Source organism: Wasmannia auropunctata, unplaced genomic scaffold (genome assembly GCF_000956235.1).
Source record: "Wasmannia auropunctata unplaced genomic scaffold, wasmannia.A_1.0 LD335828.1, whole genome shotgun sequence".
Lineage (NCBI taxonomy): Eukaryota > Metazoa > Arthropoda > Insecta > Hymenoptera > Formicidae > Wasmannia > Wasmannia auropunctata.
Genome location: NW_012027062.1, coordinates 2,010,496 through 2,036,281, shown reverse-complemented (window position 1 = coordinate 2,036,281; position 25,786 = coordinate 2,010,496). Strand labels below are relative to the sequence as shown.

At 41.5% G+C, this 25,786-nt stretch overlaps 2 protein-coding genes across 3 annotated transcripts in view; both read left to right on the top strand.

Moving 5' to 3' along the window:
* LOC105455945 overlaps positions 1–25,786 on the top strand; it is a 287,400-nt gene that overhangs the window by 233,711 nt on the left and 27,903 nt on the right. For both annotated transcript variants that reach the window (XM_011699655.1, XM_011699656.1), the window contains exon 13: positions 7,080–7,205. In XM_011699655.1, coding sequence (XP_011697957.1) covers positions 7,080–7,205 — 126 coding nt within the window. The remainder of the gene's footprint in view (positions 1–7,079; positions 7,206–25,786) is intronic.
* LOC105455944 lies at positions 20,206–23,513 on the top strand. Its single transcript, XM_011699654.1, has one exon. It carries the CDS (start codon positions 22,111–22,113, stop codon positions 23,293–23,295), a length of 1,185 nt encoding a protein of 394 aa, XP_011697956.1. The 5' UTR covers positions 20,206–22,110; the 3' UTR covers positions 23,296–23,513.

Sequence of the window (25,786 nt, the reverse complement as noted above, 5' to 3'; positions counted from 1 at the left end):
GAATTTTCTGGGAAACATTTTAGCTACATCACTTTTATTATAGTCGAGTTTATTAATGCTTTCGTGTGATCTTGTTTAATCGATTGTAAAGACCGTTTGGTTTTACATACATACCTACACGGAAAGAACAATTTCGCCGGATCCAGATTTGAAAATAATTTTTGTTCAATAATCAAAATAATTTTGTTGAAAAGTCAAAATAATTGCTAGAATATTAAAACGTTTTATAACAATGCTTATCATTTTAACGTTCTAAAAAAATTTTTTTTATGATTCAACAAGAATTAATTTTCAGACCTGCAATATTCAGCAAAATTTTTAAACCTTTCAACAAAATCGTTCTTTCCGTGCCATGTAAATAACTGTCAATTATATAATATATAAATAAAATAATGTATGCGTTTATATATGTATACGTGGTTTTTTTTATTTGTTGCTTTATTTTTACACTTATTGTCGTTATTTATTCTTTACAAGAAATAATTTGTATGAATGTATCGATTGTTATATGTTATTGCTACACGGAAGGAACAATTTTGCTAGATCCAGATCAGAAAATAATTTTTGTTTAATAATTAAAATAATTTTGTTGGAAAGTCAAAATGATTGCTAAAACATCAAAATGTTTTATAACAATGTCTATCATTTTTCACTTTCCAACAAATTATTTTGATTATTAAACAAAAATTATTTTCAGATCTGTATTTAGCAAAATTTTTAGACCTTTCAATAAAATCGTTCTTTCCGTGTAGTTATCTAAAGCATAAACTTATGTCTGTCGTGAACAGTTAGGCATTCTGAACCTTCGCGGGTTAATTGATTATGTATATACCTAAGACTTTCAGATGTGCTGGAAATTAGGTGTTAATTTTGCTCGTTAGATCGCGGTCGAGAGGCATCTCGTCGAATATTTGTGCCGCATTCAGCGGGAATACGCGTGCGTCACGCGGACGAAGATAAATTGCGGAGCTACTCGTCGAGGGTGAAACTTTCAATTAATCGCGCTTTGAATACCGGCGGCGAGTCGGTCTGTCGACAAATCGGCGACCGCGCCATTCGCTTTTTAATCAGTCTCGGGCACCTCGAAAATTCAAATTAACCATACGTCGAACTCGATGACTTGATGAATCATCCTTCGAATTGTAAAATCGTCTGACTTCCACGTAAGTTATGCACCGATTTCGCGTCTTTGCAGCTCGTACGAATATCTGGGGAATGCAGCGTCCGTTTGCGTGTCCATTCAAACCGTCAACGGATCCGTCACTGCAGAGGCACTTCGGTTTTACGATCGTTTCGGAAATTCGTAAAAATCAGTATGCACATTTGCATGCATTAATGCATTAAGCGCGGCGTGTTAATTCGTAACGCATGCGATGCGGCCGCGTAAGAAAGTAGCATGCGAACCGGCCTCGGATAGAGTTCTGTCATCGCGAATAAAAATTCGGGTCTCGGCAGCCCTCCGAGCTAAGCGATCGTGTTCCTGGTTCGTCGTCCTCTTTCCTTTCGTTCGCCGACAGGCCGTGCCGCCGCGAATCTGGGACGATAAAACGAGGCTCGCGTCCCGAAACTCAAACGAGGCGGTGTCGTAAAACGCAGGTTTCAGGAAGGTACGTCGTTACCGCGACGAAGGTCTTCATCGCGGAGGTGAGAGGAAGCGCGGAGAATCGTGCGCGTCTCGCCTCGGTATTCGCCCGAATAAAAGCATCTCGAAGCGGCAAAAACTCGGGATACTTTCGATCGAATTAGCTCTCGCGTGCACGGTTTACTTTCGCGTGTACGCCCAGGTAATTAAGCGAAATACGGAGATACTTATGACTATTCGACGCGATAACAATATCTTTTTTATTGATGCATGAGTCAATAAAATTCGTGATGGGTAGTATTTCAGCAGATATCTAACTTGACCGAGATTTCGATCTTTCATATTCTATAAATAATCGACATTTAATGAAAATTTCTTAAAACATACAATTGCTACTTTTAAAGAGAATAATTATTAACACTGGAACTATATTAAAATAATATCTTGCAAGTAATTACGAAGTGTGTATTGTTTGTCTATAATGGTTTAAAGATTGATGGGCCTTGCATCAATTAATTTTAATTATAGATGCATCTGCAGATGTTTATCATACAATGATTTCATTCAATTGATCTCTTCCTATTTAGAGAACGCTATAGAGTGAATTAGATGTATCTTCTATTATACTTCGTATATACAAGGCCTAAGTTTCTCAAACGGTTCTCCAATCAAATAATCACCATCGAGATACGCCTTTTCGTACGTCAAGCGACGATTTATCCGAAAGGCTATTCAACCTATTCAACTCTCTTGTGCATATATTGTGGACCAGGTGGTCGAACGCGTCACCCACTCCCACGTGCTTGCGGTCCGCGTCATTCTTTTCTCCAAACGTACACGGTATCGGTAATTGGCCGACCGGAGTCATAACGACACCACCTCGCGGTTCGAGGTATCGAATCGAACACGCCGCGTTTTCCATAAGCGATAAGCGATCGCGCGGTCCACGCGCGCCGCGCGTGAGAAGATGCGCCGCGCCGCAGATGCGGAAGCGCCTCGGTAGAGAGCCGCGCGCCACGACGGAACCTAAATACCTATCGCCCGTTAGGCGTGCACGCTCGCGCGCGCGTTTGCACGCTTTGGCGTGTGGAGGTGAGATAAAACGCACGCGGTCCACGTCGAGGTCGCGACGCGTGAGATCGCTGCATGCTGCGGCGAGGAAGAGAAGGTGGAGGCGGCGGAGGAGGAGGAGGCGGCTCGCGGTGCAACGTTCGTTTGCACGCTCGCACCTGACTCACCTCACCGCGCGCGCGCGCGCGCGCATACACACACACACATACACAATACGCTCACGCAAACGTATACACACGCTACGTGCGCACACGTGTTTACGGTATTTGATCGTCGTTCACTTAGCACGGCCCAGTGACCCGTATAACCTAAGGTCTGCTTATGATCGAAGAGGTTTCCGTGTATCTTTCCCTTAACGGGACGGTACGAGACCCAGTGTTGCATCTTACGAGGATCGTTTCGGTAGTAATAGTCGAGTGGCGTATCCAATCCATTAACGATATTCAAATCAATGCAAGTGACGTTTTTTAGTTCGCGCGTGAGACTTTTTCCACTTTACGCCGACAACTTCGCGGGCGATATCAGAACCGTGTTCGCCGTAAGATGAGAATTTAGCATTAAACTCTATGGCAAAAGGTCTTGATTCTTGTAATACTTTCCGCGCTGTGTGAATATTTATAATCTCACGAGTCTAGAATCTTTTGAAAGTTCATTTCGTATGGATACATCGGCTCTATTTAAAATTCTACATTGTGTTTTTATTCATGTCAAGCAATGTTGGCAGAGATGTTGCAATTATGGTGAACCAACGGCTTAAAAAGTCGCGTACAAGTACCGCCAAGAGGAGATCAGGGGAGTATCAGGATGAAGGGGAGGAAAATACGACGATAACGAGATACTCATCGCATGTCTCGCTTCTTATGATCTCATGGTTCTTCTTACGATTGCGGAATGCGCGACATCGACGAGTGAGCCTCCGCTAATGTCGATGAATGCAACACAAGGCGCGCGATGATTTACACACGTCGCTTTTGGCGCGCGTTTTAGTTTTTACTTCCCACGTCCTCTGTGTGCTTCACGCGCCGCTCGATAACGCCGACACTTTCGATCGCTGCGAAATGACACGTCGTCGACGGCTTTCCATCGCGTTTCGAGACGGGGGCCCGAAAAATTCGTAATTAGGTTAAACGTCACGCTCCGACCGCGTCGCGCATGATGAAATATTTCGTACGCCCGCTTTAAATACCGGCGGCTTTTAATGCATATAATTCTCCGATGATGATATATTATAATCTTTTTATGGCCTGCGCGGAGTGTGTACATTAGTTAGCGCGTGATTTAACTTTCATTTCCCACGTTTGCCTCCCCGACCGATCGATAACTCAACGTTCGGAGTCGAGAAGTGGCAAAAACGTCCGGTACTTCTCGTCTGACACATCTGCATCTAGTAAAAAAAAAATATCAAGCTTTCTGTGCCGTAATTATTCTTTTTTGCAAATGATTTACTACGAATAGACAGTCATCCTCTTCATCATGTAATTTATTCTTGCTCATATTATAAATATATATATACCTATATATATATATATATTTTTTTTTTAATAAATTCTATATTTTCTTTTATTGTATAATATTACTTTTATTAGAAAACTGTTTATTAGGAAATAAGGATATAAGATTTGTATTTTATATTCCTTTCGCATCTCGCATTATCGTTGCGTGCGTTTGGCGAAATCAAACGTTCGAACGTTTGAGACTGGACATTGCACGAGGACATAAATAGCATTCTCTAATCTGTACAATGCACATCCGCGTATCCGTTCTTCGCATATTTACCTAGAAATCGCGACGGTGTGCGTGATTCTCGGACGCGATCTATGCGTGAGATAAATCGTACACGATCGGAGCCGATACGCGAAATTCGCTTGCCCGCTCCCACATTACCATCCCACAGACAGGCGGTTTGCCACACTCGAAGGATCCGCGTGTTGTACAGAGCCGTATGCACGACATTCGATCGGCGGCTCACCTAACGCGGCCCAGTGACCCAAATAAGCCACGGTTTGCTTATGATCGAAGCGGTTTCCGTTTCTCCTCAGGCCCAATCATGCCTCCTCCGAGAGGTCCACCTTCTTCTTCGCAGAGGCGGAGTCCCCTTTCTTCTCGCTTCTGATGCTCGTGTGTATACAGCTCCTGTCTTATATCTGCAAACATCGTCGGCAAACATCCTGATGTTCTTCTTCATTTCATCTCAGACGCAATCTCGTGAATTTAGATAATATATATACATTCCAAATAACGTAAAGTACCATTTGAGTTTCTTGCGAGAAATATTCTGAAACTGAAAATCGGCGATTTAAATGCAAAAGCTCTTAGGATTTTATTTTGTCTTAATAAATAAACTGCAATTATAACGAATAACGTTTAAAATTGATCATGTTTTACAAAACTTGATTTGTTTTAGGCTTAATTCTAAACGCAACAGGTCATGGCGAAACTCTTTTTGTTCTTTCTTCCCTCAACGTTTTGCCTAGCTTGTCTCGTCCACTTTCCTTCGCGACGCGCTCTCCTCCGGCTGCTGCCGTTAATTATCCCCGCATATTTTCCGCTCGCTGATGGGTCGTGGTGGGACGATTAGCCATTTATCACGCGCACGTAGAAGCGATCTAATTATCAGCAAGATCTTCGACGTGCACGTCGTCGTCATAAATTCCCTCTAAGAAACACGCTTTGCTCCTCGACAGCATGTGTGTGACAAGTGAAACGATCGCGACAGACATAAGACCGTGACGGAGGGTGACATCGAGTCAGAGAGATCGTATATGAGTCAGATTATGCAGATGAGGTTAAGCCTCGATTAGGAAAAAGGAAGGAGAAATCGGTAAATGCAATCGAATTTATCTTCTTCCCGGATCGCGATTTTTCGATCGGGTCGGTATTTTATTCTGCGTAACGGGGAGTAACAATAATAAGATTGATATCTGCCATTTAAGAACTTCTCGGTGCATTTGGATCCAGTTCCAGGCTCTACGTTGCCGCAAATTGCCGTTGTCGCTTTTGACAACCTGCTTCATATACGAGTTTCCCCATTTTTTGTCACCTCTTCCCGTTCACGCGAATACGTAATTGAGACAAGTGTCTGTAATATATTTTGACATCTCGGGGATATTAGGTCTGTTACATTCCGCATTCTTTTTCATCGCAACTGTCCAACCGGCTGAAATGGTATACCGCTCAAATCACCGTACGGACGATTAATACTTTGACCAGAGCGAGCATTAAGTCGTCATAAGCAATAATTCCCGGAGCGATACGTCCATCGTTTGTTTGAGAGTTCTGGAGCATGACGGCAAATGTGGCAATACCGAGCGAGAGCACGCGTTCGACATGGACCGATCGTTATCAAAGGATCATTCCTGTCGTATGATCGTTCGGTTACGTCATAATGAAGACCGTGCGATTGCACAACGTCGTGGAATATCACGAGCATTGGTGGAGATCTTCTTGCAGGGGCATTGCGTAAGACGTGACTAATCGTGGCGAGAGTCGTCGATCTGTGCGAGCACAGTATTGTCCTGTTACATCTGCCGTACGAATTGATGATCGAAATGGAGCAAAACATATTCTCGGCGCGACACGTTCACGTATCGCGCGTATAATATTACTGCGCGATATTGCCATAAATAACTCCCGTGTGGCTGCGAAGTCAAAAACAGCCGCGCCAGCTTTAATTATCCGACGAATTCGGATGCGCGGCGATTACTCACTGTCCATCGTTATTCACTACATACTGACATTCTAACAGTGTCTCGGACAACGATATACATACTATTTTTCGAGAATGGACTTGATAACGGCTGTTCGATGCAAATCTTTTAGTAGAATCCCATTTTTTTTGTGTCTGATACTTCAACGTTAATAATGCGAGAGCAATGCGCAGAAATATACAGCTGTTAAAAGAAAAATTGAAATTTTCAAATACATTTTCGCCTCGTAAATATTAGTCTTTGAAGGAAAAATTGCGGATTCGAGAGAGAGTACGAGATAATTGTTACGTCCAGTGTAAATTATGTCTTCGTTCCTTTTAAGACCGGTTACGTTTTAAAGCATCATTTCTTGTGTATGGTCTTGCCTGCGACTTATTTGACAGCTCGTTAAAAAGAAAGAAGCACCAAAACGATTGCAATTGAAAGCTAGAGCATCAATCAACAACGACGTTTCACTTCATCGCTTTTATTCCCGACACTAATATTAAAATGATAATCACGTTAAAATAAAGATAATCCAATATCTTAAATGAGCTAAATATTTGAAATATATTTTTGCGTTTTGAAATATTTAATGAAATCAGTTTTTATCATAATAACTTACATAAGTGTAATCCGTTTCTCTAACTAAATAAAAAAATTAATTATTTGCTTATAATTTATATCAATGACGGTTTACGGACCAAAATTAAAATCTGTGCTCGATTTTGAAATTGCAGGTACTATCGTGGCTTTGCAAGAAAGGCGAGGACATTCTGTCGAAGCACGCCCAGCACACAGCGACGAATTTGACGTCGGCGCGTTTTCACGAGCGAGAATTCGAGAAGTTTTACTTCACATCGATGGTAAGTAACGTTGATTGTCCCATAGCAGTTAATGGAATCGAAAGGAGAGCCCCAAGAGAGGAATCGAGTAGCTCTTCTAAGAGAAGATTTCACTTTTTTCGCGACCCATTGAGCCGCCCGTCATGCTTCGATGCGAAAGAAATTCCGTCGTGGAGGACTCGAAAGGTGGCTGCAATAAGCGCGAGATAATAAAAGATTCCTTTGTGACAGCCGGACTGTTGCAAAGACCCCTGCCAAGTGTGCGGACTTCCTCCTTTTTTTTTATTTATCTGCCAGCGAAATGAAGAAAGAACGCGGAAAGAGTGACGACGCCGAAAAAGAGGGAGGCGAAAATGATTATTTCTCTCGCACCTGTAGACTCAATATGGTCAGATAGCGCGTTCTTGCATATGTGGAATAGAATATGGTGCAAAACGATGAGGATATTTACTTTAGCTGTACATTCATTCTTGCAGAATGTTTACGCAAATTAAAACCATAGGATCAAGAGCAGGATCTTAATCCGCTTGAACGGATTTATCTCTGGCCGGTTATTTCGTGGAAGTCGAGTTGGTGATTTTCGAGATGGTGTTCTTTGGGTGATATGTCCGGTTATTTGTATTAATTATCATTGCTATTTGTCTCTGAGAAACGGTTTCACGTGAAAATGGGATACGTGTAGCGTCAGTGAAAGACTGACAGTGAACATTTATTTTAAAAATATATAAATGATCCATATGATTTTTATTTGGAGATTAATTTATACTATCTCGAAATACGCGAATTATCTGATGCATATAGGTATAATTCGTTTGTACAGGAAATAGCGATATAAATATATTTAATAAAAAATGTTTGTGAAATAGTTTATCACAGTTGTATTTTTAACTGTTTTATATTTTTGATTCAAGTAATTCAAGTATTGTTTAGAGTAGTAAAATAATAAAATAATTTTATATTTATTTTTTTTTTATTTTCATCAATATTCGTTGAAGAATAATTTTTGAATATATATCTCAAAATTGATAAATATTAAATTTTTTTTTGTAATTTCCACGCATTATCCATAATGCTAATATAACTATAAATGTAACAGATCACTATATTATCTACTTAACTGCAAATCTAAAGTTCGTTTTCCACTCAGCCGGTAACAGATTTCTCTTTAACATTTTTTTATTATACTTCTATAACATTAAATATATTTATATTTTGAAATAATATTATATGAAATTATTTGAAGTTTAGGATTAATAACAGCAACATTATCGTAACATGTTCATTATCGTAATTGTTTTTAAATATCGATCGTTAGAGCTCTCTCTATGATCGGTATGGTCGATCGGCTAATCTTGTGGCGCCGTCTACTGGAGTTTCCGTTGAATGTTTCACTAACCGAACAAACCGTCATAACCGACTGAGCGTGGTGCGAAAATTAAAATAATTCGAGGAGGTTGCAAGTGCATTATAATAGTGATAATTATTTTCCTCTTGACACCTGCCGCTTAGTTAATCGGCGGAATCTCGTCGAGATTGTGTGATGAGCTAATTTCATCGTGGCTATTAGTTTAAAGTAGCGGAGACTGTTTCTTTGAATAAGTTCCGCAATTAGAGTCGTACAGTTACTACGTGTTAAGATGGATGATGGAGAGTCGATTAACATTCTATACAGCGCGAGTGAAACTTGAATCTCCACTACTAAGTGCATACCGATGTTTTTTTCTTATCAATTGATGGCGTGGTAGCATATCCGCGGATTCTTAAGCTTCCGTCCTCTGATAACGGATGTTAATAGACCTGTTGTGATCTTGATCTTTGAACTGACGGTTTTCCTGTGATTTCTCGAAACTTTCACGAGAAGTCGATATCGTACAATTTCTTAATTTTTATAGTCTGAGATTGGCTAAAAGGTTATCAATTGAATCGTCATATTCTTTTCTGTTTAAACAAATTCTTCTCAATTCTTTGATTACTTGTAGATATTAAAAATAATTAACTTTTTTATTGTCACTTAATTGTAATTTTATTTAGAAATGACACAAAGTGAAAGTATAATACACATTCGATGTTGAGAGTAATTACTTGTATCGCATAATGTAAATGCAAAAAAATATTCAAGTGATAAGAAAGAGCCAGACAGGATACGCATTTTTGTGAGCTCAATTAAACGCGATTACGTGAAATTCAGTATAGTAATTAAACGGGAACGATCGTAAATGTTACGCTATCAGAGTTATGCGACGAGTCACACAACTTAGCGCGATAATAACACGTTGGCCCTCGGCCGGTCCACATCGTGGAAAATTTATTGCGAAAGAAATCGGCGTTTCGCGGGCCGTTTTTCCTTTTTTGCGAAAGACTAAACTTTCTCTTGGCGGTAATGCCGAAGTATTACGCGTAGCGCAGACAGTTTCAGGGCGCAATAAAGGCCCATCGATGATCCGACGGACAGTTGTTACTTAATTAATCAGTCTCACAGCGATGTGAAACGTCGGGCCGAACGATCAGACGAGATATAAAAGCCGGGCCCCGGTCGGCCGACGGACGATCCAACGCTCGGTTGTGTGTGCGTGGACGTTAATTAATCACGTTGCACCCACTTCAATTATCCGTTTCATGCAGGATGCGCTCGAGCGCGTGGGTCATTATCCAAAAACGTACCCATCTCTCCGTGCCCTCCCCATTTTCTCCTTTCTTTCTCTTTATACCTCTTATGCGGCCCAATAACCCCCATTGCTACCCACACGCTGTCATATAATTGTCACCGATTATTGCCGCGATGGTCGAATTCGCGCATTATTTGGGTCATCTCGACGGAACTGGAACGGAGTTATTGGCGATTTATTATTGAATGATTCGCGCGCGTTTCGATCCTGCACGACGAGCGGGCGGTATATGGAGCATCGGATAATTACACGACGGCGGGTGCGTCAATTGAAGCCGCCGTAAGTTTAACGGCGTTGAGAATTGCGCCCGTCTAATTATTTGGGAAAGACGCGCGATATCGCGCGTACCGTGTCTTTGCGGGAATTAGTATTCGGTCAAATCGGTCGACCGATTTTACGTTGCGTTATGTTACAAGAAATATTTGCTAAGATAATCGAGACATATTTCGTAACCGGCTATCTCAGCTCGGTTTTTTCCGCCAATATTTTCTACGAGCATTGCGACGAATAATAAACGACCATGAATAAAGCCAACCGTATAATGCAGTCGCTGATAAGAACGGAAAAATTACCGCAGACCTTGAGTGAGGTAAACGACGAAAAATAGAGCCGCGTTCAAAGTACAAAATATTTTTAGCACGACAGTGGGACAGGATAATGTCGAGGAACTGCCAGGGAGGAGTATTCGTAACAATGTAGACGGTCGTTCTCGTAACCCAATTACATGGCGCACCGCCGGCGGAAAAGGCGAGGAAGTCACGCCAGGAATAAGAACGAAGCATTATGTCGGCACCTATAATGCCATGGCGATGATCGCAATTCATGCGAAATCATGGCCGATTCTGCTTCTTAGAAAGAAATTCCATCGGGTTTAGAAACCGCCGCCGCGCCGTTACTTCGCGAATCGCGGCGTGATCGCGCGCGATTGTTGCGAGCGCGCCTCGTGAACACTCGACATCGAGTGTAATGTACTCTGAGGAATTTGGTAACGATCGATCGATCGTGAAAGTGGCAACAGTCGTGCGACCGAAATGCATACGAAAAACGGAATCTTACTTGCGACGCGCTATTAAACGCTCGATTAATTCTATCAACTTTAGAACTTACTCTGAAAAAGATAATTAAAGTATTGAAGCATGTTTAAAAAAATATCCCGAATAAATTATTCACACGCAACTACTATTTTAGCTATCATATAATTCCATCTTTATGAACAGGATATGCAATTTGTAATCGCACAATACCGATCTAGCTAAGTTTTACACGGAAAGAACAATTTTGCTAAAGTATCAAAAATTTAGCTGTGTGCAGAATACAGATTTGAAAATAATTTTGTTGAACTATCAAAATAATTATGTAGAACGCTCAAACATAATGATGCTTGCAAAGAGTTTTGATGTTCTGGCAATCAGCTTGAGCGTTCTACATAATTAGTTTGATGATCTAACAAAATTATTTTCTGATTAGTATCTAGCTAAATTTTTAGATATTTTAACAAAATCCTTCTTTTTGCGTACAAGTTTAATTTATTAATTTACGAGTATGTTCCGTATTTTTTATAATAATTCAACAATGCGCTACGATGATTTGACAATGATCACAATTTAACAATGTCGCAAATTAACTGTTATTATACTTTATGCATACTTTGATATAATAAATTGCATTGATATCTATAACGCATGAGAGATTTTCGCGAAACGACTACAACACGACTACGTTACATCCGGTCAACGTGCTCTACGATACCACCGGCGTTGAGCGCGTGTCACGAATCGCGATCGGGAAACCGTTTCAAAATCCAATTGCAAAAGCGCGAATCGGCACAAGGCGGTTATGCTCGTTAGCTCGCCGTACTTCTCTTACCCGATGCGCATCAACTTTCCATCATAATCGGTCGTCACGCGATAATCAAGGTGACGATGTGCTGACCGCTATCTGATGTGCCGCATAGTTGGAGAACATCCTTTTCGCAATACTTTACTTTAAGTGTTTTTACATAAATTCAGGTCGCAATTAACTGAGCTACTTAATTTACGGTTGACCTCGGTCGGGACCTCAACTGGTCAGTCGGGATAATATTGGCACATCGAATCGTTAAATGAATTTAAAAATTAAATCTTAGGTTAAAGGTTTTTAAGATAAAAAATCCAAGCAAGTTTGATCGCGTAGGAAATTAGAAAATTAGATAGATACCTACTATTAATCGAAAAACATTCAATATATACATGTTCGAAAGGATCTTTGTTCGGTTTATTAATTTAATGCGGCGAATATCTCTTTTTTTGAATAAATACATAATTTTACTACTGCATTATTCTAATTTTTTAAAATAAAATTTTAATTTTTAAGCGGTTTTTTCACGAATTCGTAGATTTTAATAATTTTGCACTATAAAACCCTATTCTTACTTCGAATGAGATTAAAGCTCTTGCGAGTTCAGTTCAATTACTAACGCTCGCCCGGTATCAATTCAATCGAATGTGTTTATTAAGTGCTAAGTAGCATTTACAGGGGGCACACGGGTGAGTCCCTTCAATTTTAGGGCGCCTATCGTGCAGAACTGCGCGCCTATCACACCGCGTGAAAGCACGTAATCGCCTAATCGTGCTCGACCCCACGCGTAACACCCACTTAATGCATGATAGATTTATCTCGGGCAAAAAGGAAGACGGCCCTCCTCCGTCTGAACGCAACATCTGTTGCACGATTAAGTTCCTGTCGTTTAATTGATTTGCGACGCTGTTGCAGAAATCGTTGATAGCTAGTCGCGACGTTTTCGACTCTTGCGACAACTGCAATTTACTTGGAAAAAATATACTGCATTACGTAAATATGTTCGTAAAATTGACTTTAAATGACTCGAAGACTTTTAAGTGGAACGATAAGCTATCGCATACATTTTTTTGTTGTCGATAAGAGAATGGCGAAACAATTTAGCGATGGTCAACTCTTCTTCATTGCAAATTATAAATAAAATATGCATCGATGATGAATATTGCTATTTTTGTTTTCAATTTATATGTAACTATTATGTAAATAAATGATATCTTTGCAATATCTTACCCGATGCGCATCGCGGGTAACGATATCTTTTTATCATGATTAATTTAATGCGATAATTTGTTTCGCTGAAACTCTTTACGTTCGGTCGAGTTTTTTTTCTGCGCGAGCTGTAATATCATGTGAAAATTGCGTTTTCGCAAACAATTCTCTAAATTTAATATCTACAATTATAAATCATTTCGCACGACCTTCGAATTCGACCATTTCTACAATTTCACGCGACCCCGTAAAAATGGCGATTCTTTCAATGTCGTCTGTGAGTTGTCTTTTTCTCATGGTGCGCAGTCGCACAACACAATGGTCGACGTTGTGTTACGCAATGCGCGCTTTGCACTCGTGCTTCGAAGAAGAAACCGTAAAATGCCCCGCCTTCTTAGTGTTAATGTAACGGGTCACGACAAACCTAATAAACAAGGCCCGAGAGACCTTGGAATGTAAGGCGCGATTGTGCGCGAAATTACGCTTTACATGCAAATTACGCTATCGTTGTTTTCACCGTATGACGCGAATATGATCCTGAGAACATTTGTTATCGTCTTTATCGCAATGGAATTTTATTTCGATTTTGATTCGTCATGCCGAGGAATTTTTTTCTAAAGAGTATACCGGGTAGAACTTGCAAAACATTTGTTTGACGAAGTCTTGTTGTGGTCTTATCGTGACTACGCAAATAATGATAATGAACGTAAACAATTATAGTATTCGTAGTAGTTCAACAATACGTTAATGAGCAGCAAGACAATGCCAAAGCGATCGATAAAATGTCACTAAAGTTTTACGACCATGCAATTAGCTTCTCGCAGTTCTCGCCATCTATCGCAAAAATTTTTCAGTTTACTATGAACTAGTAATATAGTACGCTCTTTTATTGGAAAATTTTAAAACCACTTATATAAGAAATAAATAATATAAATTTTATCTATTTATCAAAAATCTAAAGGTTGCGCTTGTTAATTTTGCATAGAGATTAGTTTCTGTTAAATAGATTAGTGAAATTAATTTTATTTATTATTTGTTATTAATTTTTTAAAACATTAAAATGAAGTAAATATAAGTGCATTGTATCGCATTTCTAAAAATGATTAATTAAATATGTGACATTATTTTAACAGAGCATAAGTATTTTAACTTTGCGTGGATATTGGAAAGTGGTTAAATGGAAATAACCGATACTTCTAAAATACTACCGCCAAGAATTGTAAAACCTGCAACTTATTTAGCCCAAGGGAATGTCGGCCCGAAAGAACTCGTGTTTGAAATATCATTCCGCACGTGCGAGCGGCGCGGCGGCGTTTCTTACATCCATGACGGCGCGCGGCTCGGTGCCAAACGGAAGAGAAAGGAAGGTGAAACGGGAGGTGACATCCTGCGAAGGTCACTGTAGGGACACCTCGAGGCGTCTCGCCTTTCGGCGTCAATTATGAGACGATGCGAGGCGGGTTTCGCTCCACTTCGAGCCGTCGATTAACCCACATTCCCGAGGTGCACCGCGTCTTGTTATTTTTTTCCCTCCCTAGCGCACCTACGCGCGCAATCGTCTATGCGTAACTCGCTTTCTCTGTCGCACTTTGCCCAGATGAATACAGCAAGAGGCGTGAACCCGCATATTGCTCTCTCGCGTGCGTGCGTATATATACGTTATATACACGAGGGACCCGTGTCGTTGCACTGCGATATTTATCGACGACATAAGTCTCGGCATAGTTTCAGCAGACCCTGTTTGCTAAACGCGCTTCTTTCGCGCCGCGGACAGATTTGTTAGAGTGAATCAGCAAGGCGCTGATGACGGCTGAGCGTATACTCAAGTCCGTATTCATTCTTGAAGTCTATAAACATACGTGAGACGAATGAGCGACGTCGAGGAATTCCGCCATTCACCGTTATGAAATTTTAAATTAAGAACATACGTTCAAATTTAATAATGCATGTAACTTAGAAGTGTAGCATTGAGTAACAGTAAAGAAACTGCGAGAGCGTATCATCTGTTAAGTAACCGTAATAGGAATTGCGAGGATGTAAACGACATTGAACGTTTCGTATTTTCAAGTGTATTACTTTCGTCAGGTCTTACAATTATTTTTGCGGTCTTTGAATATTTATTAGACACGAGTGAAGAAGCGATTCCTCTCGTAGGTCTCGTCCGGTTCGTGCCGTTATCGCCGAATAAATAAATTACGGTTTTACCGTGACACACGATATTTTTTTTTTCACCGACATTACGGTATACCCGGAGGTCAATCTATCCCTAGTTCGGGAATCTTGAACTGGTCGGGAGAGACCAGGGGCCACGTCACGTACGTGCTCTTCATGAAAAACAAAGTGGGTGACCCGCCGTTCGTACCGACATACGTACATATACGCTCGCTCGAACGTGTACTACCTGTACTGCGTAGAAATGAGTGGAAAATGTAACTGTACCTTCGGTTCCTCCTTACGCGACGTTATTATTCATGAATTGTCATAAGCCGGATTCTCGAACCGGCAAATCGCCGATCCCCTCGACCGACATAATTCTCGCGCTACGTCCGTCTATCAGCTTGCATACACTGTTAAATCTATTGTGTCAAATTGAGCCTTATTTAAGTCGCCACTGTTTCTACTTAATAAATAGTTATTTTTAACTAAAACAATATAGTTACTTTTAAATAAAACAATAGAACTTAACCCAAATTTGGGTTAAATTTGAACTGTTTTAAATTATTTAACTCCATTGTTTTAGTAAAAAATAACTATTTATTAAGTAGGAGCAGTGGCGATATAAATAAAGTTCAGTTTAACACTATGGATTTAATAGTGTTATGTTCTCTTTTTACATATCACTGACGCTCTTAATTCTTGCTTACATTTTTCTAAATATTATTTCTTGGATGTTGCAATGTGACAAATTAATTAATAGCAGTATATAAGGCTTTTATAATATGTTCGCCATTAGCAAAATATATAGATATATAATTATGTGCTGTTGTTTTGTAATCCTCATGATTTATTCATCTTTGCCTTCATGCGCGTTATTGCGCAACACGAATAATAAATATTATTACAAGGCCACGTTTAACCCTTAAATGCAGGTTAAATAAAAAAAAATCGGTTTCAGACATATGTACATACGGATTGGTTCGAACATGTCACATTTCACATTTGAATCTAGACACTGAATTGTGTTATCCTTTCTATTGTTGGGACAATCAAGATCAACTGTCAGTCACTATAATCCGTGCATAGAAAGCAGTCATTACCGATATGATCGTCGTAAGCGGATCTGAGAGCACGGAGGACGTAGGCTACATCTGTATTCTTAGTTGGACACTCGGGGCTATAATAGGAGGCGGTCGCGTAATGAGAATGCGCCGGGCGTTTATGGATTTGCTCAAGGACGTTGAGGTTGCAGCCTCGATGACACGAGTTCATTAGCTCGGAAGAATAATGCGACATCCGCGTAACAAACAATGTAATGCTCGCGTATGCACACAATGGCATATTTGCGATGAAAGTGGCTCGTATAATCTGAGTTGCGCGCCACCGGGGGAGACTGATATTTAAGCGACTCGTTAGCCCGATTAAGGAACACGAGGTAGTGTTATTTTCACAAAAAGAGGACCATTAACACGCCGCACAGTGGCGTTGTTCGCACCGGATCCCTCCTTTGCGAAAGTGAAATACAACGAGCGCACCTGGGTGTTAATAACTATTATATCGTTCCCTATAAATCGTTCATATGCGCTCTTTGTATATATTTTTTTTCAGAGCTTTGGGGAGAGCTTTATATTAGATTTTTATATCAAATTTGAAATTTGGTATAAAACATCTGAATTGACATTTCTCTTTCGAATTTTTTGATATTTTTATTCTACGCTGAATTGCATAAGGTAAACGAGATATATGGACATATCCAATCGATCATACACGGAATCCGTTATAATGCGCTGAAATCAATACGTCGCGTATGTACAATGTACAGTTACATGTCTCGGAGTACGTGAGATGGATTTGATGATAATGGTAGATTAATGTGAATATGTCCCTTTTTTTTACTGCCGCATCGGGTGTCACACAGTAATTCACAGGTCTCCGACGTTGAAATACCGAGCAGATTTCTGTTCCCGTTGCATCATGTCGCACTCATCAACATGATCGATTCAAGGGCGAGACAGGAGTTCGGATCTCCTGTACTGGTTTCTTTTTCGGATAGCGTGAGAGAAAATTAATGAGCCGTAGACGGCGAGAGTTACATATACCGCGATCAGATATCGCGAAGAAAAATGCGCTCCGCAGAGATTAACAGTCGTGCATCCATTCGCGACATGCTAAGTAGTTGATTATTGTAACTAAACGAGTTCACACATGCGTTGCACGTATCCTGTTTCTGTGGTATCTGACGATTGAGCCAGAATTTATGGCGCGGTGCACTGTTAACGACTGTCTAAAATTAATTAATCATTAGATCGTGTGTTAGATGAGACTTATTACAACTCGCGGATGAGTTGCCGCACGATTATACGAAAGTATAAATTTCTCTGGGCATAATCGTTTGTCAGCCGACAAATGAATATACTAATTACCTCCTGCGCGTCATACTTTTTGTACAATTATGTTTATGAGATCTTTTCTCATTAACTGCAGTTTAATTTCCTCATTATTATAGCATACATAGACGAATGATTGTTGCTCTTTAAGATATTTTTTCAAAATTTTATACATGTGTATTGCTAAAAAATTAAATTTTTAATATCTAATCTGTAAAAACTGTAAAAATCTGCACTTTTTATTTTGATAATTTATACTTGTTACTATTTTTTCTCGATATAAATTTATTGATGCTAGCAAGACAATGAGCATTTTAATCATAATTGAGGAAGTTAACTTCAATAGATTAATAAACTTTTTAATGATTTTATTAAAACATAAAGTCCATCCTGAACTACTTTGTTACTCTCGTCAAACTTCACGATTAGCCTAATATTTTACATTGTAATGAAACGGATATTAAGCACGCTCATTAAGAATAATTATTATTAACGTGGAATTACGATAATTCAGCAGTACGAGCTGGTGATTATTTCTCTGAGCTCGTTATCCACGCGTACTGATCGATGTGTTTGCGTACGTTATAATTAATGGTGACGTATGCGATCATCAGGGGATGGGATCTTGGGATCACGTGTCAAAATAAATGGGCGGTCTGCGCCGAGCAATTAATGAAATCCCGTCTGCACGTGTGTAAACAGATTCGCACGCGACTCGAGCGAGAATTCGCTGCACCCTCCGCTCGAAATGCATATGTAAAAAACTGCATATCTGGAGGGGGCCTCTTGTCAGGCATATCGATTGGAAATGTGTAGTGAGAAGCTTGCGCATTTTTTTTCGTATACAAGTTGACATCTAGTTGACATGCCACAGTAAAAGCGGTTCGCGGATCAACGCTTTCTAAACGCCTTTCGTGAATTAAAACGAAGTAATCTTTTTATCGCCTACTTCAAAATTAGTTAAAAGCTTAAAAATTGTGAAAATACTTTCCAAAAGAGACAGTTCTTTCACATATGACAAAGGGATGATTGCATGCATATGAAACTTAATTCGATCACGGTACTCTTCTATTAAAAATCAAAATAAATACAATTTTGCAAATTATTACTACAATTATTATAGTTATTTTTTATTATTAAAAAATATATAATTTCTTTGTCTTCTGTAGAGGTACGTATAATCGATAGAAATTAAGGATGCTAGTCATATGCTCAATTTATGCACAAAGTACATCTTTTGCATATATTGAGTTGATATTTCTTAAAAAAAAATACAGATATAAATATTTTGGGAACTATTGCGCCATCGTTTTTATTTTTATTTAGGATTTCGTTATTATTAGATGAGTTCAAGGAACTTGATACTACGCGAATAAAAATTCGTATAAAGTATAGAGAGATCAAGAGAAATATCTTTCGAGCTCGATAAATTGCGCGAGGAAGTATTAACGCGCTATCTTCTACCCTTTGACGTGCGGTTAACCAAGAAGAAAAATCCAGAAGATAGGTGACGGTCCAATGATGACGGTCTACACCAATGCGCATCTCAAAGTGAAACTTTACACCGGACGCAAACTCGCGAACGGAAAACGACATGCGCAGGTCCGATAATGTTTTCGCAAAGGCAAACTGCGTCCATTAATGAACCATGCGGGCTGCTTTCTTCGATATTCAACCGCACACACACATATACATACTCGAAACAAACATACTACAATTATAGGAAAATTATGGAAACACCATTTACAAACAACATTTACATTATAAATACAATGTACATTTTTTATAATTTTTTTAAACATATGGTGATTAAAGTGAAATGTAGAAAATTAGAAACTAGATGTGGCTAACATCTTTAATTCATTTTTCATATAAGAAAGAGAAACAAAAAATTGAAAATATTGATAGGTATTAGATATTGCGTTAAAATATTAATAATTTCTATAATCTGATTGATTCATTACAAATTCAATAAAATTGTTTAAAAAAATGATCTAAATATAAATTCTTGGGAATGCATGTGTTATAGTGAATATCAGTCAGACAGTACAGTTTTATTTTTCATTCGTGGAAAACTATCGATTGCGAGTAAACATTTTTGAGCTGATCGTGATCCAAAGTAGTGCCGTTGGCGCGGCTCCTAAACACTTATGTACTTTTCTCAGAATACCGTCTCGACAAATAATACCTTGGACTCCCCCGCGCGTTATCCTTCCCGTATACCCCTCCCGGGTCTTTTCCGGACCTCTCCCAGTCTAGTATCAATTTTCGATAATTCCCAATAATTCTCGGCCGTGGGTGCGTGTGCGGTATCGCGGTCGTAACCGGTCCGCGATTCGAGGTGCTTTCCGAAAGGAAAAGGCATTCCAGGCCGCGAGTGCTGGCAATCGGTCCCTGCCGATTGGAGGACGTGTCGGCGGCGCGGCGGGCTGTCGACACACGCGCGTACGCGCGTACATGAGCACGCGTGTACACGCACCGCACACCAAAGGAGGCATGAAACCAGCGCGGTGGCGAGAGATCCGAGCACCGCGCCGCGCCGCGCCGGTGAGAGTTTAGACGCGAAGCGCGCGGCTCGAATGGAATGGCGGAATGGAATGGAATGGAAGCTTGCGCGTGTGTATATCCCTCGTCGTAACCGCGTGTACACACACGTGCCCGCGCGATAGTGCGCGCGTACGCGCGTGTATATGTGTGTGTGCGCCTGCACGCGGCGTGCCGTATCGCGCACACCGCGCCGGCTGTATGGGATTAGGTGCCGGCGCAGTAGGCCAACGGCGCTCGACGCCTGTGCGTCTCTTTTTCCGCTCGCGCGTGTCCGACCTACGTTAAGTCGACGGACGAACCATCGTTCATCGTCAAGTGATCGATCGAGGTGAAAATCGAGAGAAAAAAAAAGAAAGAACGGAGAATCCCCTCGGTGCGCGAGAACTTGGGGTGCATGGATAAACTTTCTCCTCCGAGGACGTTGCCTTGATTTACCTTGAACTCGATAGCGTAAAAAATAAAAAAAAAGGAGAAATGATTTATAATTGACAAGATGTGGCATGCTTTATTCACGAGGCTCTTACACGAGTGCAGCTACAATCAAATTGATGGTGTTAATTTAAACTGTCGTCTGTGAGGTTTTATTTTGAAGATTGTAGTGAAGATTATATTTTTCCTCTCGATTGATTTTCATCGATCTTACTCCTCAATAAGCGAAATCGATCTGCGCTCACTAGTAACTTTATATTTGGCGACGTGCCGTGTGTAGCGTAATGATTTTCCATTACGGCGCTCCGATGCAGCGTGCCAGACGGCGTTGTGAGAGATCTAACGAGCACTAATTACGGTAATGTAATTACGCGCGACGCAGCACGCGCTGTCTCCCTCGATCTCTTTCAAACGACGCTCATGCTCGAAGATCGATCGTATGACATTGGTTTTTGCAAGAGCAATTTGCCTTACAACGGAGCTCATTACATTTAGATCCCTTGTCTTATATAATTATGTTGATCGAAATATATTTCTCTTGAACTTCGCGCAAAGCGATCCTGGAATGGACAATGTACGAAATACATGAAGAAATACATAGAAATTTGCAAAAGCGAGTTTTTGTTGAAGGACACGATTCTCAAGTGTGAAATTTTTTGACTTCCGATTTCAAAGAAATCCTCGAGGTTCTAACGCGAGAAATTTCATTTCCGCTGAATGCTCGTCTGCTAATTGTAAAGAGTGAAGGCCATCATTTTATGATTTACGTTTGAAAAAGCACCTGTGTTTCTTTCTGGATGTACAGCTCCACGTGGCACAAATGCCAACGGGAATTTGCATTTGAATATACATTTTATTTTGGACGCGTCAGCAAGTGTAACGGGGAAGGTTCCGGATATTTAATGGATATATTTAAAAAAATCCGGAGACGCAAATTATTCGTTTCGCAATAACCGATCGTGGATAATAAGGATATATTCGATCCTTCTCAATTACGTCATTCCCTTAGTTACGAGTCTTAGCTCATTTCTTGATCGAAATATTAACGGTGAAATTTATGTGAGATAACATATATTATACGTTGAAAACATATATTATACGCCAAAAGTAATACTTGTTAATTACTTTTACGATCCTTGTCTCAGGCCCGTGAATTAGTCTGTACATAATTCATTCAAAAAGACAACTGAGTTACACAGTAATAGAAATGACATTGAAAGGAAAATTGCTTTCCTCCCAACTAATTATACGGAAGATCGCTCAAACATTCGACCGACACGGAACGTCATGTTGAGACGTTAATTAATAGCCAACTGGCACACGCCGTCGAGCCCTGACGTTCGAAGCTTGAAAGAGGGATCAAGGAAAAGCGCCTGCATAGGAATTTCCTGAAAGCTCGTCATAAATAATAATTGTCACGGACATCGCGGATGATTTGACACGATCTCGCACTTCGAATCTACGTGTACCTCTGCACGGACGGATTTTCCGCGAAACAGCGCGCGGATATATTTTGGCAAACTGCGATATCGCCTGTCCACCTGTCCGTTTCCGAGGAAAGCAGAGATAAAACATGAGAGATCCCGATGAGCCGGCGATTTTTCTGGCCGAAGGAAGGAAGTCGACGCGTTTCGTTTCGTGGTAAAACGTCGCGCCCGTAGCGCGACGATGACGTGCGACGCCTAGTTATTTCGGATGTATATCAGCGAGGAGAATAGTGGGGACGACGGCGGCTGCCGTCTGATCTCCGTACGTCAGTGCGTCGACGTCGACGAAGCGCGCGAGACGTCGCCGCGGTCCGAAAAGCGAAGGAACGACGACGACGACGTGGAGCGTCGCGAGAGCGACGACGGCGCGACGACGCTGGAGGTCGACGAGAATATCGTGCCATCGGGCGTCCGAAGCAAGGTCGATGATTCCGAATCGCCGGAGAAGCCGCGAGAGTTTCGCAAGAATCAGTCCTGGAAGGGCCCGTCGCGAATCGTTCACGATGTGCACGCGTTCAAGGGATCTCGAAGAAGCGCGAGTTTCATCTTGAGTCGAGAGACTGACGCGCCCCGCGAGGCCTCGGGCGAGATTGTCGATCGCGGAAACACCGTGGAGGAGGATGGACACACGACGGTGGTGAATCCGCAGTATTGCGACACGTTGACGCGCTCTATCCAGGCGTCCTCCAGGCTCGAGGCAACACGAAGACGCGTTCTGCGGAGGAGTGTCTCCGCGCCCGGAACCGACGAGCAGACGATCGTCCCCGCGGACGATTCCTCGACGAACCAAAGTGACGATACGACGACTGATACCAAAGAGCACTCTCGCCTCGGGAATCCGTCCTTAGAGCGAAGCGTGTCCCCTCCATCGAACTGCGACGTCACCGACGGTTGCGTTCAAGCGACCAGATATCGTTCGAAGATCGAATCACGGTCCGGCAGACTGCAGGAATTCGCGACGAAAACGGAGCAGTTGATCGCTAGGCGGGTCGTCGCGCCGCAGGTCCACCTCGCACGACGCGCGAGAGCTTCGTCCTTCGTGATAGAACGAAAGAGACATCGACCTCGTTCGAGAGCATCCTCAAGGTCCACCGAGGATCTGTCGCAGTGCGCGATAACGAGCGACGTGAGTGCCGATGGAATGCGGAGCTGCGGCAGCACCGTGGCGGGCGTTCAGGAGGACAAAAGTTGCGTTCTGCTTGGGGTGCGATTTCTCGAGGACACGCCACAAATCAGCCTGGTGCCCCGGCAGGACGGCAAGTGCACCAGGAGAGACCGCGAGCGAGCGAGGCTTCTGAGACGCAGGAGAATCAATGGCAGATCGGCCTCGGTGCCTAGATTAAACGTGAGTGAATTTTTTGTTGTTGAGATTTTCGAGTCTATGAGAAGCTGATAATTTCGGTAATGAGTTGTCTACGATGAAAATGTTTCTTTTATTCGTAAAGGCTATGAATTCTGCTTGTAATTGACGCGAACAAGTAGCTAAGAAGCATAATCATGAAACACACTGTACAAAATAATACTATGCTGCACAATATGTAAACATATCTTACAATTATCATTTCTTTTATCTGCGAAAAACAACTATGATACGCAATAAATAAACATATCTTAGAATTTTCTTTTATATGCGGATCATTGAATTATTTTATTATATTGTTTTATTATTGAATTGACATTTGTCATTATTCAGTTCTCTTTATCATTTAATTGGATTTAATATTTTTTTATTGAGTGTTATTGATAAAATAGCTTAATAAATCGAAATGTACTGATAAAGTAAAATCCACGTAACATCGCGTGTCCTCGATACATTGATATATAATTTTTCTGCGATCTATGTAACAGGTGGTAATTATTAGCGTATTACGGACGCGAGTCCGCTTGGAACCTGTTTTACCAGTTTGTGATTTATAATAATCCGCTGCGAGTAACCCGGAAACGCTCGCCGGTTTCGGATAAAAAGAAAATATCGATTTTTGCGGAATAAACGACTGCGCGATAGAACGACTAGTCCGACGATGAAATATCGTTGCCGGTATATATACGCAAATCCGACGACGCTACCGCGGTCGAGCGTGTTTCACGAGAGTGCAGGCTGACCGCGCACAATTTTCAACCGCCGCTGCATTCTGCACCGCTCGAGGAGACGCGGAACTGTCCCTCTGCGCTGTCTGTCGCGAATCTGCCTTGGCCGTTGAATGGATGCAAATCGAGATGCATTATTTCCGGAGGGGAGGTGATGCCTCGGGGAATGGATTGTGTATTCGCGCTATTCAGAGCGCGCGCGTCTTCAACGTGCGAATAAATCGCGCGACAATCGCGCGGCATTTGCGCTGCGAAGGCGCGCTCTCGTGAGGATCGCTCTCCTTTAAAGATGCACCCACACGGGCGCGTCATCGTGGTATTTAGATGCCGAGTCGATCTCGTTTGTTGTTGCGCAAAGCTCCTTCGGGTATTTGCGTTGGCGAGTGCCTCGACCCGAGCCGAGGATTTACCTGGCGCGACTTGACGGACGCGCGCGAGCGTTCGCCTTGCGCGCTCGACACAAACGCGCGCTCCGGCAACCGGCTCAGAATGTGCACTTGAATTTATGCACGCTGGATGCGCGCGCGAGACACATTGCGAGATGTTTGCGATCGCGCATCCATTAACCTCTTACATATTTTAACCCTTTCACGTGTCGTGCCGCTCGATCGTGAAGCTTCTGGTCCGTTAGTTTAACGCGTAATTAAAGATCTTGGTATTGGCTTATCTTGGTATTGGCGTTTAATTAAAGTTTAACGGAGAACAAACTTGGTTCTTTCGTCGAATTTATCTTTATTGCGGTCGTAAATTATCACGTTTTATTAAACATAAAAAAAAATGAATTCGCCGAAGTTATTTTGAATTTACTTGGCGAAATTTTTTCAATGCTGTTATTAATTACCACAGTTATTAATAATTCCGTCTAAAATAAATCACAACTGGAAAATTCCTTTGTATGGAATTTCTCCTACAAAAATCAATCTAATCGTATTGATTCGACAATCGTTTCTTATTAGGTCGTTTTTGGGGGAGGGGGAGAAGGGCACACGTGATACATTTGTTTGCACAAATATATCGTGTTTCGCACTTTAGTTCGGAGAAGCGTTATCTAAGCTTTCACGCGCGATCCTCGATACTCTTCGGAGCATCGAGAGACGCACGTCAGAGATAACGAATCGTCTTTCGCGAGTGGCCGCGTGTCGCGGACTTATGTCGATGCGTTGGCGAGTGCCACGACCCGGAGCCTGGCATTTACATGGTGAGACTGATGGCTGAGCTTCTCAACACACGCACACACGGCGACGTGTCTCGGACACACCGTAGCTCGACGTAATACCTGCGCTTTGCGGGGGACGTGTACTTGAATTCAAGCGCGTGGGCGAATCGCGCATTGCGTCGGGCTCGCCAATACGCCTGAAGAGCCGATTGTCGAGCAACGATCGTGGTTTCAAGCGATTGGCCTTAAGTTTGTTATCTGTATTGGCATGCGTCTTATCGCCGGCGAGTACGCTAATGCTGCTAATAAGGACTGCACTCGGTGCATTGTGAAGCGACGCTATCGTCGGTAAGCGCAAGGCATTAAAAGCGTATCCCGATAGCGCACGTATTTGCAATGCAATGGAATGCTCTTCTGCCACCGTATTGAAGCGTTCACTCACAAATATATAGGCGCAATAAAATTGCAGTAACTATTGTCTTTTATGTTAGTCATAATTTTATCAAGAAAAGAAGAATTTTCGGAATTGTTTGTTCTCGTTATCAAGTACGTCACGACTGTTATCTATTGATTTGCCCAAATTCCGATTGTCATAATCGCTATCTCAATCGAAATTTTATTGCACTATCAAAACCTTGTA

Excerpts from the sequence above, each read along its gene's own strand:
- LOC105455944 (XM_011699654.1), top strand. The coding sequence starts at position 22,111 with ATGTATATCAGCGAGGAGAATAGTGGGGACGACGGCGGCTGCCGTCTG.